Here is a 17,565-nt window from a genome sequence, read left to right as displayed (position 1 = left end):
GGATGAGGTCAGGATGATGAACAGAAAGATGCAAATGACAAACAGGGGTAAGGAAGAGAAAGACAGAGATAGAGAGTAAGCTGGGTGTTATCTCAATACAGCTGCATAATTTCAGGGAGAGAGTAGAAGAACGTACATCCTAACTTTGAACGTACATCCTAACTTTGAGAGGCGATTGCTGTATTCAATTCTTTTTTCAATCCCATTTTGGCCATTAACCCATTTAGGCCTAGGATTATTGAATGCTTTAACCGGTGAAAAATAGCAGATATACAAGCTCACAGCGCGCACTGCAAGCTTGTAGATCTGCTATTTTTGAAAAAGTCGTGAAAATGTGTGCAAATCTTTGAATATATGTATTTTCAAAGCGAACGTTTGTAACTCAAGTTTTGCTTCTGGGTGGTCCCTGGAACTAAATATTTTGAAATTCGGGTCCGTGGACAAATAAATATAATTTTGGGGGTCCTTCACATGAAAAGGTTTGAGAACCACTGACATAGTAGTCTCTCAAGAACAGACTAACTGAGCTCCAGTTAAGTGAAAAGGACCGGCTGGCCAGATTGCTGACATAGAAACACAGGTTTTTCAAAAAACCTTAGAAGGATTCAAAAGACACTTATAGAATTGGGTCAAAATTCTAATTTTCACGATTTTTCAAAAATAGCAGATCTACAAGCTCGCAGCGCGGCACTCGGTGCCGCGCTGTGAGCTTGTATATCTGCTATTTTTCAATAGTTAAAGCATAAAATAATGATACACAATAACGTGTACCCGTTCTAAGAATCAGACAAACTACAAAGAGCCAACCACGTGCAAAGTGATCGCTGGCAGCGTGACACCGGCAACAACTAAGGAAATGGGAAGAGAGGAAAGAGCTCACTGATGTAAGAGCCTGAGTGGATGAAAAGCAATAATGTCATCCAAGACATCTCCCATCAGCTTCACATCAATGGCCACAGCATGAACGCTGATGAAGTAAGGGCTTTCTGAATGAAGGGCTCATCATTCACGTTTAACTGGCGGATGTGCAGCTGCCTGAGGGAGGGAGGCTTCTACGCTAGGCTTTAATTAGCAGGTGGGGGAAGCAGGTTTGGGCCAATAATCGAACGTTGCGATATTTGATACCATGTAGATATGTTATATATACATGACGTATATCCATTCATCATCTAGGGCTGACAAGGGCAGCTGACCAATCACACGCACTGCAAACACACACATACTGTGTGTAATATACACACACAGTATATCGTCACCGTCGGGCAGAAACCTCGTATCTCCAAGTTTCCAATTTGTAATTATTTTCGCAAAGTAAAGCCCTGCTTCATCACACAAGGCCGTCGCACAAAAGTAGTGAAAACAGCTAATCTACAAGCACACAACGTGCTTGTAGATCAGCTGTTTTCACTAGTTTAAATCATTTTAAAAATGATAAATACAAAACAAACGGTTTTGGACATATAAGGTTTCAACCCGACAACGACGATATACCACTACGCAGCCCTCACACCTATGTCATGCCGACCCTGACGATGATATTGAATATCGCAATATTTTGACAGGACTCAAATCTGGGAAATGGGCCAAGCCTAGTGGGAAGGTGCTCATCTCTGTATTATGCCGGCCCGCTTACCTTGGTTGGAGTTTTTGGAGATGAGCACAGGAATGGGATCAAACTGGTCGTCAGTGCCCTTCTCCCCACCCGACATGAGGAAAGCAGAGTCTGCGGCGAAGGAAGAGGAAGTAAAGGCGGAGGCGGGAAGATAAAATGCAGCCCAGAAGAAGAGCAAAAGGGAGGGAGGATGCAAGGGGTTTCTAACAAAATAGTTGCAGCCAGGGCAGTCACAATGCTTAAAAGCCATGCATTTTATGTGGCTTTTGGCTCTTCTACAAATGAGTCAAGGGTCTGTTTATGGTCTCATTGGACGTGTACTCATCGCATATCACATTAGACAAAATAGTCTGATTGGTGGTCTGGTCTGGTCTGGAATGCATTGGCCTAAACACCTGATAGACATAAGGCTCACGGTGAGGTACTGCAGATAGAAGATCTTACCAGAAGCTGTCTGACCAGGGGGCAGTGACACAGATGCCAGCTCATCCAGACAGGAGCCAGAGACGGAGCCAGCAGGGGCAGAGGAGCAGGAAGAGGAATGGAGAGCAGAGACACACTGGGATCCAGGAGTGGAAGGGTGAGACAACAGATCGCCCAGCAGAGAATCCTCCCCAGCCAGAGGGTCTGAGAGAGGACAAAGCAAAGCCAGAGCAGACCGGAAGAATTAGGAAGGTAAGAAAGTTAAAGGGAAAAAATGGTAATTAGCATACAAGGCAGAAGAGAACGTAAGTCACTTCATTCAGTTAGCTGTCATTCATGTGGGCCAGAGGTTGTCAAACCCGCAGGCTACGTAACATCAGGCCAGCAAAGGCAACCAATGCAGCCTGCAGGGTGATTTGGGGAATAATATAATAGTATTCACGAATCACAACCATTTATTACAGCATTCGTACAGCAGTCACACTCAAGCTGCAAGCACACAGACAAGCAAACAAACACGGACATTGCCAATTATTGCACATTTTCCTCTTTCAGGCTCAAGAAAATGCCTGGGACATTGATGTTGCTTTGCAATAATGCGACACTGTGTCAATCACTTCAGACAACACAGCTGGTTGCCTATAAAATCAGTAACGTGACATTTGAATTGGGTTATGAAGCTATCCTGGGTCGAAGAAAGACATTTTCAATCACAAATCACAGCAAACCATAAAACTATTTCTGCTGGAGTAAAAACCTGAGTGTAAACAGCAATGGGGAACAACTAAGGATGAGAAGAAGACAACCTCAGCTGGCTACAATAAACTGATTTCTATTCTTATTTGATAATTGCTGTTCATGTACAACAAACTGACCTGGTATGCTGGTGGAGATAAGCTCTGCTTGGCCAGCATGTCGCTGGGCTTGGGGGGCCTCCAGGCCAGGAATCAGGGAGTCCACACACATTTCTGTCATTGCTACATAAACAAACAAGGGTAAGAAACCATAAATTAAGATAAAGTATTGACATGTTGTGACTCAGAGTAAGTAGGGAGACATTTGTGTGAACATGTAAAGCTTAATTAGTAGTCTTCCTCATTCCATTTTACCCCTTCTTGTTACCCTTCAGACTTCAAGAAGGTTCTAACTATCTACTTATATGCAAGGAACGTCTGAAGGAAAAGTCATCACGTGATGCCAGGGATGCGCCATGATGCTCATGGGTGGCTAAACTCGCACCGGAAGTTCAATGAAATACTTGCAAGTGAATGGAGCCGGCTGGACCAGCTCATGCTCGCACCCGAAGTTCAATGAAATACTTGCAAGTGAATGGAGCCGGCAGGACCAGCTCATGCTCGCACCCGAAGTTCAATGAAATACTTGCAAGTGAATGGAGCCGGCTGGACCAGCTCATGAACAAACACTATTTTGTCATATAATCGGTTCAGGAATATAAAAGAAGACATATCACAGGTTGTTTTATAATCACTTGCTTTTCGATGTGCACAGTACGAGGCATCTAAACAGCAGCCGGTATTGTTTCTGTCTCAGAGGTATCGTTGAGATTTAGTTTTCAGACCAGTATTCCTGAGTCAAGTATAAATGTCTCTATCGTACAGAAATACTGTTCGTTCATAAGCTGTCCACTCATAGACTCCAATGTTATTTCACCACACGTCCGGTGTGAGTTTGCCACCCAGTGCGACTAATCTCCCCGGCAGGAATTGCGGGGTCGAGATAGTGACGTCAAAGTGTCCTTTCCTTTCATTAACTTCCTTGCATATGTGGAGATGGAGAAAGAGAGAAGAAGCAAAGCAAGGTACAGGAGAAGACAGATGCATGCAGACTAATAACAGATGATTCTAGGGCCAGGGAGGGAGTGGAAGGAGATGAGAGCCTGTACCATTGCAGGAGCCCTCCACAGAACTGCTGAAGGGGTCAGCCAGGGGTAAGAGGTCAGGGAGCAACAGAGAAGTCTCTGGGGACTTCAGTCCCTCAATCAGCTTCTCTATGAGCCATTGAGAGAGAGAGAGACAGAGGAAGAGGGGAGAGACAGAGAGAGAGAGAGAGAGAGAGAGAGAGAGAGAGAGAGAGAGAGAGAGAGAGAGAGAGAGAGAGAGAGACAGACAGACAGAGGAAGAGGGGAGAGAGAGACAGACAGACAGAGGAAAGGGAAGAGAGAGAGAGAGAAAGAGAGAGAGAGGGAGAGGGAAGGAAGGAAGGATCAAGGATATAGATAGGGAAGAGAGGAAAGGCAGTGAGGAAGGATTTTGCATATAAATGTTGGAATAGGAGCAGAGAAAAACAAAGTCTGAAAGTAACTTGTGCAAAGACAGAAAACATCTTAGCATGATACCTGAGTGCGGCGTGATAAACCGACAGTATAAAGGGCTTTGGAGACAGGCACGATTTTCCGCACGGAAAAAAACGGACAATTACATTTTTGTTTCTCTGACCTCAATGATTCTGTATGACCTCATGCACACCTGCTCCGAATTTGGCGTGCGGCAAGTGGCTGCGGCAGTGCGTTTTTCCCCCGATCAAACTCAGTTCAGATTCGTTCGTATTTTCTCATACGGTAAACAATCATCACTCCTTTTATGACTCCTTTTTGGATTCACAGCGTGGATTCCGCACAGCATTGCACTCCGAATCCAATGCGTTTTAAGCATGCAGCAAACGGAAAAAACGCAATGGTTGAAAATTGCGCCTGTGTGCAAAGCCCTTAATGATACATAACACAAGACCATATTAGTAATTGTTCTCATTTCTAAAATAATGGTTAAAAACACAAAGCCATCACTGGATATTTATAAATTACAAATGAACACAAAACAATGTTATCAAAACGTGTGTGCTGGGGTGTTGAGTGAATTAAGTTAATTAAGCTAATTGTGCAGACCACAGTGATATCCAACCAAAGCAGTTAGTGGGGTGAAATGCCATGCTTTCTAAGGCACAAAAAAGCCCTGCAATCCTTCAAACAGCACTATTTAAAACCTAGACATCACAAAACAAACATTCTGCTTCCAGGGGGGCGAGAAATGCAGACTTAACAGAAAACCATTAGTTTCTCCAGTGGTTTTGATTCAGCCAAACAAGCATACACAGTGAAATCCTCAGTTTTAATTTAACTCTGGGAGTGTACAAAATGGAACCAAAATCCCCCATGGCCCATTTGGTTCCATTCGCACACTGTCCGTCACAAATGAATAGATTAACGCTGAGGATTGTATTGTGTAATCACTGAATATCTTTCTCCACAAAAAGACAGAAACACAGCTCCACTGCACCACCCCTATTCCACATGCCAACTCTCAAGGTTTGGACCAGTTCTAACAGACAACAGGGGGACATATTTGTTAAGTCGCGTTTGCACAGTGTGCATCGAGCCCTTCAACACAGGCAGATATAACGATCAGCTCAGATCACAGCATCCCAGACGAGACCACGTTATAATAAAAATGAGGTTAAGTGCAACTAGACCATGCATTTAATTACCAGTTTAATTCCTTCTTCATGTAACTTATCTCATCATACTTACAAGTGACTGCTATGGGGTGAAATGGGGACAGGGAATGCGTGGCCTCAGAACATGACACAGCAGATGTGACCTTTTTCCCCTTTTGCAATGGAAGACAGGTCAAGAATCAACTCTGATGATAAAATATTATAAATCCCCACTGGCAAAAGCTAATTCTGCCTGTTAACTCTGTAGAGCACGAAGGGATTATTCAGTACAACACCAAACTACGTCTTTATCACACATAAGTTAAATTCATTACAATGTTTTCGTTTTTACTCCCTTTGTGGTTTGGTCTCTTATCTACATTTAACCTTTTGTGGCAACTCCTGTACATGAGCGCTGGACAGAGAGCTGTTGTGTTTCAGGCAGGGGTGTCGCAAAAAAATTCTGGGCCCTGGGTACAAGGATTCACTGCGGGCCCCCCATGAAAGTTCTTCATATTGGGAGGGGGTTTAACCCATTTAGACTGGGAACGCATTATTTTGTGCTTTATAGCAGATATACAAGCTCACAGATATACAAGCTCACAGCACGGCATCGTCTTATGATTTTGTGTTGTTTTGTATTGTGTTGCATTGTATTGTAGTTTGTTTTTGGTTGCTGTGTACTTTGTAAACAGCAATTTGTGAAAAATATAAAACAAAATAAACACCGAGTCATTAAAAAAACGATTTTCACAGATCTTCACAACTTAAAAAAAATAACAGATCTACAAGCTCGGTGCTGCGCTGTGAGCTTGTATATCAGCTATTTTTCAATAGCTAAGTATAAAATAATCAAGGCCCCTCCACCTTGGGCCCTTGTAACTCAGTCCCACTTTTCCCCCCCTTGTGACGCCCCTGGTTCCAGATGCAGGCTGAGAACAGTCAAATGTTTCAGTGTCCCAGGTGCAGAATGCAGATGTTTTAACGGGTTTGTTGGTGTGTACAGAAACATAAAGAGAGTGAGAGAACGTAGGGAAGAGGATTTACCACACCCTGATTATGTAACGGTCTTAACACTTATTATCATCTCAGTTCAGTCCCCACTGAGTGGACACACAGACAAGTGCGGTCTGCAGACCTGCAGTGTTTAAGAGATAAAAAGCCCACACTCACAAAAGGGCTAAAGGTTGAATGCTAACAGGCTAAGAACTGACGACAGCATAAAAGACCAGGTCACTATTTAATTAGCAACATCAGAGAATGGCCACCGGTAACCAGCAGTGGTGAAGCGGACACCTCCGGCTGTATGGCAAGCCAATTAACAAAGGAAAATGTGTCTTTGACGTTACTAGGCAACCGTAAAACGCATACATCTATGACTGTGATGCAATCTAGTGGTAGCTACCATCTCTATTCATAGGAACGGACAATGGACCACTCGTCAAGAGATGGCCTGCTATGTCCACAGGATAAGAAGAAAAGAGTAAAAAAGCCAAAGCTATAAAGCTAATGGACGATTTCCAGAAACCGTACCAATAACAAATAAAGAGAATATCTGCCAAAAAATAAATAGGTGTTCAATTTCCACTGGGGCCATCCACAATTAGATGTACTGATGGTAGTATTGTGTAATGGATCAATTCCACAATATAGTATAGATGTGTTAATTTATCCATTTGTAACTAATATAACCAAATTAAGCCTTATGGGTACATTTGGTTACATTTGTACACTCGGAGTTAAATGAACACCAAGGATTTTGGTGCGTAGTGTTATATATCAGGGGTCTTCAACAGAAAGGGGCCATAGAAACTTTTTTTCTCCGTTTTTATATTAACCACTTGGACCCTAGAGTCCAAATTCTGGGAACTTTGGCCAAAAATAGCAGATCTACAAGCACACTAAGTACAGAGTGAAAGGTCAACTGTATTAAGTATTGACGGTTCAAGTGGTTAAATATCTGGAAACACAAATTTACATGAACCCAAAATACAGATGATTGTGCTGTCAAACGATGAAACTATATGGTATCTATGGGTTGTGGGGGTCCCTGCTTCATCTCTCTCTACCAGAACTAAGGGGTCCTTGGCCTGACAACGTTGAAGACCCCTGTTATATACTGTATAACTATGCATGGACGTATAATTCTTCATGCAGAGACAATATGTTTACCTGGACTGTCAGAGAGGGAGAGGGCGTTAAAGGGGTCCGGTACGCTCAGCAGCGCTGAACCTGCATCCAAACCCAGGATGTCTGCAGTTCTTTCTGCTTAATATATCAGCAAAGAGAGACACAATGGATGTGATGAAGGACAGTGGGACAACAGAAGTAAATAGAACAGGGGTTCTCAAACCTTTTAGGCTGTGACCCCCAAAATAAACATATTTGAACTGGGGACCCCCACCCTGACAAGCATTGTAAGTATTACATTTAATGTGACTCGGTTCCACAGATAAATAATGTGAAAATAGGAGATCAACATGCTCACAACGTCTCGCAACGTTGCAAGGCATTGTGAGCGTGTAGATCGGCTATTTTCACAATGTTCGCCAGTTTGGTATTAAAACTGTATTGAGTGTATACTGTGTGTTGGTTTGTTTACCATTGAGTGAGAAAAGAATTACATTAAGTTAATCATCTGGGGACCCCACTTGGGGTCCCGACCCCAAGTTTGAGAACCACTGAAATAGAAGGATGTAGAGTGGGAGATAGGGATGGACATAAGCCAACACTACAATGTAAAACTATTAGTATTTAACTCAGAGTGTGTACAAATGGAACCAAATTGACCAGTAAGGGTCCATTTGGTTCCATTTGTACACACTTGGGAGTTACTAATGGATAAAGTAACAGGATTGTATTGTGTGGGAGCTTATTAACAGACCAAGAGATAGCTAGTGTACAAAACACATCATGTCTGGCCCTCTTATGTCACAGCTGAAACAGTCAAACAGGTTCAAAGAAATATCTACTGACATGAGCCGACACATCCTTCATAGAAGGATGGAAGCCATGCAGAGCGGGGAAGGACAACGCTAAAAGCAGACTGCATGACCGTAATGTTGCTCTGGGAATGTAAATGTAAAGAAGGACACTAATAAATGTGAACTTTACCTGGGAATGCTTGGAGCCCTGGAATGAGGTCCTCAATGGAGCCTGTGCCCTTCTCTCCGGGGTTAGCTGCTATACAAGGAAGTAGTAAGTTAGTTGTAGTAGTACACATCCTTCTGCCAATGTTGTAGGTATACAGTATATACACTAAACGTGCTGGTCTTACTCTCTGACAACTTTGCAAAGTCCTTGTTGAGCAGTTCCTCTGCCGTAAGTTTAGAGAAATTGTCGTCGCCAAAGGGGTTCCAGCCTGGTTGGGCACCGGTGCCCTGAGGGGCCGAAGGGGCAGCACCCTCACCTGCCTGGTAGACACTCTGCTGGGAGGAGCAGGGAGAACCGGATGGGGTGGTGCTGGCTGATCTGCGGACAGCATTAACACTTCATAAGCAGTCTCCTCCCAAAACAACATACAACAGATGAGCAGTATCATCTATCTCAAGTCAATGCTACATGCGTATATACAGAGATGCTGATGTATGCAAATAAGACTGACTAGAGTCAATAGCCCAGAGTTATTTGTAGACTGAATGAAGTGATTCTTCCTGCGCCGAACCCGCAGGGCCGTAAAAGGCTCATTTATTCTCCTTTGGGATTATCGGTCTCATGAATGGGCTGTTTATTGCCCTGAATGAACCACTGATCCCTCAGACGGTCAAAGAGGAGTTAATTCCACCCACTTGGACTTGTTGAGGCTAGCCTCCGCTGCAGCCGACTGGAGGAGCTGGGTCGACTTGCTAACCGGGACCCCAAACACAGCACTGTGGGTAACGTCGCTCAGGATGCGCCGGTGGCCACTCTTTGGGACCATCTTTGGGGATGAAGGTGGCGTCAGGGAGCCCACTTTGTGCATGGCTGGGCCAGGGGTCTGCAGGGGGAGGTGAAATGACAAATCACAATGATGACGGGTTGTGCTCTGCAAACGGTGCATCCACCACATCCCACAGAGAAAAAATAAAAGATATCTGAAAAACGGGATCACAAAAGAAAAGATCGATTTTGATTCTAAAGATGACAGCTTATTGATTTCCTCAGTAATCAGGGTAATGAACACAGTAGAGAGGAGAGTAAAATACACAGGACATACGGAACTGGAAAAAGATGATGATTCAAGGGTTAAGTATAAGTTAATCATGAAGACTACCGGTTTTTCATCATACAATATACAGTACAGTCAACCAAAAAATAAATGTTTATTTTGATTAGTTGATAGATGATGTCCGAAAGGCAAGTATGTGGTGTAGTCTTCAAAGGATTCGAATTCACATCATTGCAACAATGACGTTTTTATGACTCACAGACAGTAAATCCCAGAAAGGCACATGACCCAAGAAAGAGATTATGTTATACAAAATGACTCCAGGTGCAAGGGAAGATTGAGTACATTAAATAGAGGAGAAGAGCCCCGGCAACCCTCATCCATCAAGCAGCAAACGGCAGCGTGAGGCGTAAGACAAGGTTACCATGGCCTCAGGATCGGCTGCATGGTAAACGGGCAGCGACTCTGGGATGGAAGTCAGATGGGGAGCTGCAATTTCAGAAACTATGACCACTGCAGGGCAGGCCGGCTGCTGCTCATGGTGGTGCAGGTGCAGGGTGGCAACTGCAGGAACAGGCTTAAAACTGAACTGTAGAGGTACTGACTCCTGAGAGGTTGTCTGCTGCTGCTGTAGCTGTTGATGGTGGTGGTGGTGATGGAGGTTCTGCACCAACTGATGATACACAGGAATACCACACAGCCAACAATGACACAACTCACCTCCTGTTTATAGTAGCTCTAATACACCTCCAGTATAGAGCTGCTATATCTATGTATTATATCTTTTTTTAGAATCGGCCTCACGTCTAAATGGGTTAATCCATGTATTCCTTGAACTATGCTGAACCAAGTATAATTTGTGAGCAAAAAAAAACACACTTGTGTGAAGTGAGCAGCGCAAACACGGCACACTGTTCTGTCCGTGAGGTCAGTTACTTTATGTGTATGTGTAAGTACTAAAAGTAATACATTTGGCTAATACATTCCGTACTAAAACACACAAAGTGAAATGTAGGAGAGGTTTGCACCACCAATAAGTGATCCCGAAATAAAATGGGACAAACAAGAAATGCTAAAGAAAATTTTCAAGGGGAGAAAAACTGAGGTGGTCATTGTTAGGTCACAAATTAATGGGTATTGTTATGTAGTTATGCAAAATTATAATCAAAGTATTGACTTAGGAATGCAACAAAAACTAAAACATATTATTGAACTCAAGTCTCCATGGGGTGAGTAATCAATAGTACGCCCACCTTATGGCTGATCTGTTGTTGTGGGCAGAAGAAAGCTCCAGCCTGCTGCTGTTTCATAAACATCTGCTGATGCTGAGGTGTGTTCTGTTGCTGCATGTTAGCAGTCTGAGCTGGCTGGGGTGTGGCCTGGGCAGCAGGGGGTGGAGCCTGTTGAGCAGGCTGTACAGCAGTGGCAGCCGACGGCGGGACAGCCATTCCGACACCTGGAAGGAAGTGATAATTAAAAGGTTGCCTTGTTGGACAAAAACTAAAATCAGACAAAGAGAATTCATTTAAAATGAAACTCCTACTGTGAAACCAGCTGCCTTCATAATACCAAAACCTCTTTGAAGAGACATAGTGAAGAGAGAAGAGTTTTCTGGTGCCACTCAAAATTCAGCCATTCATTTTTCCCATAGAGATTTACAAAAATATTTATATCAATATATTAGAATCCAGCAATCCAATCATGACCATAAAACCTATGATTATGTGAAGAAGAAAAAGAGAAAACCGCTAAACAAAGGGTATTATTGAATGTATATCATATAATTATATTCATTTTCTTCACAGAATCAAAGGTCGTATGGTCATGATTCATCAGGATCCTGGATGGCTTGATTCTAGGCTCAAAATAATGTATATAAATATTTTTGTAAATCTCTATGGGGAAAGAAAATGAATGGACATTTTTTACTGGCACCAGAAAACCATGCCCACTGCTATGCCCTATAACAGGAGTAACCTAACTTGCACCTATAACTTTTCTTCTTATAGGGCCTATAAGAAGAAAAATGATGGGTGAAAGGGCCTGATCAGACAAGATGCGTTTTAGCAGCAGAGGGCATCTTTTTGTAATTGTCATCAATGAGAATGAATGTTTTTTTATGGCTGGGTTTGCATTGCAGGGTGACATTTTGTGCCTAAGGTTTTTGGAAGAGCACTCCGGATGCCCCAAATTTTAAAACATTCAAATCAAATTAAAAATGTGCAGCAAGCTGCTCTGCATTGTGGACTGCAGAACATCTGACCGGGCTAGTCACAGACAAGGGGTAAGAGACAGTAAATGTCAGAAGCCTCGTTACTAGACAGCCTTTTAATAATGGGCAAACTGAACCACTGGGAATACAAGGCCTTGTTATGTTAGCCAAAGACCTGAACAGTTCAATACGCTCAATACAGGATGTCAGCTCCTATGAGAATGTTGTCACATGCATAAAGAGAAGGGCGGCATATTAGCAGCAGCTGTTGGCACACCTCCCCGCAAACAGGTTCATTACATCCCTTAATAACGCCTTAAAGAGTCAAGTTTTCTAGATTTCTGACCATTGCCGCCTGCACCCTCAATGGTTTCATTTCGGACCACCCTCAGTTAATTTCTGTCCACACCCTCAACAAAAACATAAGTGTCGTTTAGTTCCAAATTATACCGCAATCTAGTACAGGGGTTCTCAAACTTTTAGATATGTATACAGTACAGCCGTGCATAATGGACGCACCATACGCACAATGACAGCAAGCTTGTTGCAGGTGTAAACAAAACAGGTTATCATCGTGTTTATACGAGAAAGAGACCAGAGAGGCCATTACAGCACCATGGACAGAGATACAGTGGGCTCGACTAGACTTAATGCTTGACAGTAGGTTATTAAGTATTGACGGTTCAAGTGGTTAAATATCTGGAAACACAAATTTACATGAACCCAAAATACACAGATGATTGTGCTGTCAAACGATGAAACTATATGGTATCTATGGGTTGTTGGGGGTCCTAAGGGGTCCTTGGCCTGACAACCAAAAGTGGACCAAACTCGGGAAACTCGGGCTTGGCACAGGTATTAGTCAGGGGATTTTAATAAAACCCTGGGAATAAATTCCTTACCAAACAATTTCTTCACCAATGTGTTCGTAAAGGTGTCTTGTAACATATCTAACAAATATTGAAATTCAACATCCCTAGCAAAATGTTTGACAGCTAGGGTAATTCTGGGTCTCATTCACTTACTATATACACTGTACTATAAGGGGGAAAAAATCACTCCCAAAAATCTGCTTTAAGTGGGGTGTGAGGGGTCTAGCTAGGTGTTTTTAATTATTCTGAATCCATTGCAAGCATTTGTTTTGCACGAAAAACATTCTTTGGGCCAAAAATGAACCCCCATACCACTGTGAAAAGTGATGACTCATCACTAAAGCATAGTTCTTTTGGGTCTGTTTTTAACCCAAAGAATGTTTTTCGTGCAAAACAAATGCTTGCAATGGATTCAGAATAATTAAAAACACCTAGTTAGACCCCTCACACCCCACTTAAAGCAGATTTTTGGGAGTGATTTTTTTCCCTTATAGTACAGTGTATAGTAAGTGAATGAGACGCAGAATTACCCTAGCTGTCAAACATTTTGCTAGGGATGTTGAATTTCAATCTTTGTTTGATATGTTACTAGACACCTTTACAAACACATTGGTGAAGAAATTGTTTGGTAAGGAATTTATTCCCAGATTTGACAGTTATTCTGCTAATTTTCCCTGACTATATAGGCCCTATACAAACTCGGGAAACTCGGGGTTGGCACCATAAAGGTTAAATAGATACATTTGTACATACCTTTTGGAAACAGTATTTCAAATGTCTCTGCATTTAGCCATAAGATTAATGTGTTCATAAGCTAAAGTAAAGCACGACCAGACTGCTTCAGGTGCGCTATATCTGGTTCATCACACATTCCTGCCCACAGGTACAGTATTTAAAACTACCCGCTCCCACGAATTTGCGTCAGAAATGGAGTATTCATTAAGTTATACTCCACAATGTAAATGGATCAAATATAACTTTATTAATTCAAATAACCCCAGAATAGAGCTTCATTGGTCCCACATCCTGAAACACAGAAATAGTAACAAGTTGTGCATACCTATAACCTGGGACCCTCCTGCAGCCACATTAGGCCTCTTGCGTGGAGTGAGGGTGGGCTGTATGGGCAGAATGCCTGATATAGGCTGGGGCTGGGCCTGCCCCGCCTTGGGCCGCTGCCGAGGTGCAATTGAGGTTTCCATGGTAGGAGTGGGGTCTGTGAGCCTGACAGAGGGGAGGGATCAGAGGTTAAGACACACTCATGGATCACTACAGTATACTCAGAAATGCTCTGCGCTTCAGTCACCTGGCTTTGGTTTGACTCTTTTTGGCCACAGCTTCACTGGCTCTGATGGGCTCAGGGAGCTTTGCAGGAATGGCCGAAGTCTAAGACAGTGAAAAGAAATTAAGCATCAGGTTAGTTCATGCAGGCCTAGAAGTCATACTAAACGTTTCTAAACAGCCATGCATTTACGTATATGCTTCAATCTTAGCCCATTCTCACAAGAAGGTGATCCATTTAAAAATAGCTCCTTGAGCTCTGCTACATCAATGCTGCCTCACATGCTGCTTGCTGGCAAAGCTTTGCCTCCACCACTGACCCCATCCTCCACCTTTCTAATTCAGAGTCCTTGCTTTGCTCTAAGGTTAAACTGAAATTCATAGCTTTGGGTCCATTCTCACGTACCTATTCTGCATGGTGCTTTTTAAGATTTGTTTTGGGGCTTTTTTATGCCTTTATTGATAGGACAGTAGACTGACAGGAAATGGGGGGAGAGATGGGGAGTGACACGCGACAAAGGTCGTCCGGATCGGGTATTGAACCGCCAGGCATCCATGCCTATGTAGCAATACCTAAGTGGTATGCATGATTGTGGACCAGTAGGCCAGCGGGCGGCCCAATTCAGGGAGCATCTTATTTAAGAGGAGAGCCATCAGTGCCAATTAGAACTGTATGCAATTCCATTTGTTGTAACAAATGGAATTGCAATATAATGACAGTAATTACAATTCTTGAACAATCTGTGAGAAAGGTGATAGAAATCATCTGAGCCTCACTGCATTGACTGATTTACATATTCCACGAAGGCTGCTTTGTGGACGAGGTTGGAGAAGTGCTGACTCAGAGGACTGGGTGCTGACATTGCTTTGTCAATACATTACAAAAGGGGCCTAGCTAATGGAAGGCAGCCAACTGGCAAAAGCCTAAAAAGCTTGGCTACTATTCTATTGCATTTTGTTATGGACTAATGTTTTCGTTTTGTGGAACAATGATTATGCATTTAAAGCCACTGTATGCACAATGCTGTACTAGGCTTTGCAGTGCAAAAACAGAGATTTAGTCCATCAGCAGCTGCGTAACACCAGATAATAGTGACTTACATGTACATTTTGGACTGGACACTCTCGCCTAGCCAGCTTAAAGGCAAAATAGGATACTTGGTAGATATCTGGTCTCTTGTCAGGGTCGGGTTCCAGCATGTATCCTGAGACAACAACAAAGGGTAATTTAGAGCTAGACACTCAACATTTCTCATTTAATTTACTCACTAGGCTCAGCTCAGCCAATATCCAAAATCTAATATTGTGATAATATATCACAATATCTCTGAGATATTGTGAGATTAAGGCAGTATCGTAAAATATAATCAACTATTGGCCCAAGACTAGTCCTTGAGCATTTTGTAGGTGTGAAGTTTACTTACTGATGAGGCAGTGCATGTCATGGGAGTAGCGTGAGTTATCGGGGATGGTGAAGCTGCCATCACAGATGGCCACTTGGCTCTCCCCAAACGGTAGTGTGAAGTAGCACAGTTTATAAAGCAGGCATCCCATGGCCTGGGTAGTCAAGAAAGAGGATTTTACCAACACACATACTGTAAGCTTGAAATGGACTCCAGGAAGTGGGTATTTATCAACAGCACCGCTGTTGTAGCAGTCATGAAAACAGTCCATCTTACCCAAATGTCTGCCTTGGTAGTGATGACCTTCCCGCCATAGAGGTTGACCATCTCAGGGGCACGATATGACAGAGTAGTGTACCTGAGTGACAGAAGAGACATGGCAATGAATTGTAGTACTTTATACTTTCAATCTTGGTGTGTGTTTAGGGGGCTACCTACTTCTTGATTTCCTCCTCCACCACTGGTACTCCCTCTGTCTGGGGGTTCTGGAAGCGATTTGTGGCACTACCGAAGTCACAGAGTACGTAGTGTCCCCGGTCATGCAGCAGGATGTTTTCTACCTATACACAGAACAGATGAAATGACAAGTCAGGACAAGACTGAAACGTAATTCCAAATAATTAACATAGTGTGAAATCAGATAATAAATACATCATGCTCTTTCAGCGTTCAGAATTGAGGACATGCCTTAAGGTCTCGATGTACGATTGGATTCTTGCACTGGTGAAGGCGGGCCAACGCCTCACAAGTGTCACAGAAGATCTGCAAAACCTCGGCTTCGGTGAAGCCTGTCTGCAGGCGCTGGTTCATCTGGTTTACCACCTGTCCGCCTGCATAAAGCACAAAGGTCATCTTAGCATCCACAATGGCCAACTGACATTCAAGGACAAAGAACAACACAGAGTGCATCCAGATGCAATTCACACAAGGACAGATAGTGTATGTTTAATTATAATAATTAAAATACCGATTCACTTCCCTTGTTGACTTACTTTCTTCTTTGTTTTGTTTACACTGTCCATCCATAAATCGTTTCCAATTGCAGAGTATTCAACTGCTCCCTAGTGCATAGTTGCATACTATAAAGTTTTAGCCGCTAGATTGTAAATTACTTGCAAGCCATTACGAGGATGGCGCTAAGCTGGGAGGGCAGCAGAAAGCAGTGAACTTGAATAACAATCTTAGAAAAATAAAAATAAAATGAGAACTATAACGTTTCTGAGAATGGCAAAAATAAATGTTGTGGTTAGAAGAGCATTTGAGAATTGAAAAGAGACAGGCAGGGATTGGGCAGTAAGAATTACCTCGGCAGAAGTCCATTAGGATAAGGACTTCCCACACATCGCCTGCTCCAACTGCAGTTATGCTGGAGTCCAGGAAACCAACTATGTTTTTGTTGCCCACCAAGTCTTTCTGTGTAAACAAACATGCAATTGGGTTAACATAACAGATAATGAGAATATATATAGACCTCTCTCTCTCTCTCTCTCTCTCTCTCTCTCTCTCTCTCTCTCTCTCTCTCTCTCTCTCTCTCTCTCTCTCTCTCTCTCTCTCTCTCTCTCTCTCTCTCTCTCTCTCTCTCTCTCTCTCTCTCTCTCTCTCTCTCTCTCTCTCTCTCTCTCTATATATATATATATATATATATACAGTATATATATATACACAGTATATATATATATATATATATATATATATATATTATCTTTTTTTTATCCAGACAAATGCGGCTAAGAAACTAACTAAATACATCCATGTGTGCTCAGCTCATTTGTCGGTACAAGACTGTTGGGTTCATGCCGAAAGGACTGGAGGTAATAATGATAACCATCCTGTAATAGTCATGCCCCCCCCCCCTCCCCTCCCCCGAGGGTGTGCCCACAGGAAGCTGCTTAGCTGCCCTTACAGTAAGGCCTTCAGTTGGGAAGTCGACGGGTGAGGGAGTTCAGATTGAAAAGTGTCAGCTCAACATTTTCAGTGGCACGTCGAGAGAAAATGACTCAGTATCTGTCCTTGCGCTCCTTCACGCTTCCTGCTTTTTCTTCGTGGGGATTGGCAGAGGACCTGGGACAAGCTAGGTCTCCAGTATTTTTATTAAGCTACTTGATGGGTGAAATGGGTTCTCCGCAAAGAGAATTCATGGACTAAAGGATAGTTTAGACAACCAC

The 17,565-nt window shown here is 42.9% G+C and overlaps 1 protein-coding gene across 1 annotated transcript in view; it reads right to left on the bottom strand.

Moving 5' to 3' along the window:
• The window catches only part of aak1a (AP2 associated kinase 1a), a 40,194-nt gene that overhangs the window by 8,660 nt on the left and 13,969 nt on the right, over window positions 1-17,565 (bottom strand). The window contains exons 3-19 of the mRNA XM_080739573.1: window positions 16,705-16,813; window positions 16,088-16,230; window positions 15,839-15,960; window positions 15,677-15,758; window positions 15,422-15,554; window positions 15,099-15,202; window positions 14,023-14,102; window positions 13,777-13,940; window positions 10,886-11,088; window positions 10,057-10,305; window positions 9,274-9,461; window positions 8,763-8,956; window positions 8,600-8,668; window positions 7,658-7,753; window positions 3,939-4,043; window positions 2,911-3,012; window positions 2,057-2,239 (exon numbers count right to left, since the gene is read on the bottom strand). Of these exons, the coding sequence (XP_080595699.1) occupies window positions 2,057-2,239; window positions 2,911-3,012; window positions 3,939-4,043; window positions 7,658-7,753; window positions 8,600-8,668; window positions 8,763-8,956; window positions 9,274-9,461; window positions 10,057-10,305; window positions 10,886-11,088; window positions 13,777-13,940; window positions 14,023-14,102; window positions 15,099-15,202; window positions 15,422-15,554; window positions 15,677-15,758; window positions 15,839-15,960; window positions 16,088-16,230; window positions 16,705-16,813 (2,326 nt within the window). The remainder of the gene's footprint in view (window positions 1-2,056; window positions 2,240-2,910; window positions 3,013-3,938; window positions 4,044-7,657; window positions 7,754-8,599; window positions 8,669-8,762; window positions 8,957-9,273; window positions 9,462-10,056; window positions 10,306-10,885; window positions 11,089-13,776; window positions 13,941-14,022; window positions 14,103-15,098; window positions 15,203-15,421; window positions 15,555-15,676; window positions 15,759-15,838; window positions 15,961-16,087; window positions 16,231-16,704; window positions 16,814-17,565) is intronic.

Source organism: Nannobrachium achirus (assembly GCF_963921795.1).
Source record: "Nannobrachium achirus genome assembly, chromosome: 12".
In the NCBI taxonomy this organism is placed as follows: domain Eukaryota; kingdom Metazoa; phylum Chordata; class Actinopteri; order Myctophiformes; family Myctophidae; genus Nannobrachium; species Nannobrachium achirus.
Note: the sequence above shows the minus strand (reverse complement) of the source record. Positions and strands in the feature narration are given on the sequence as shown.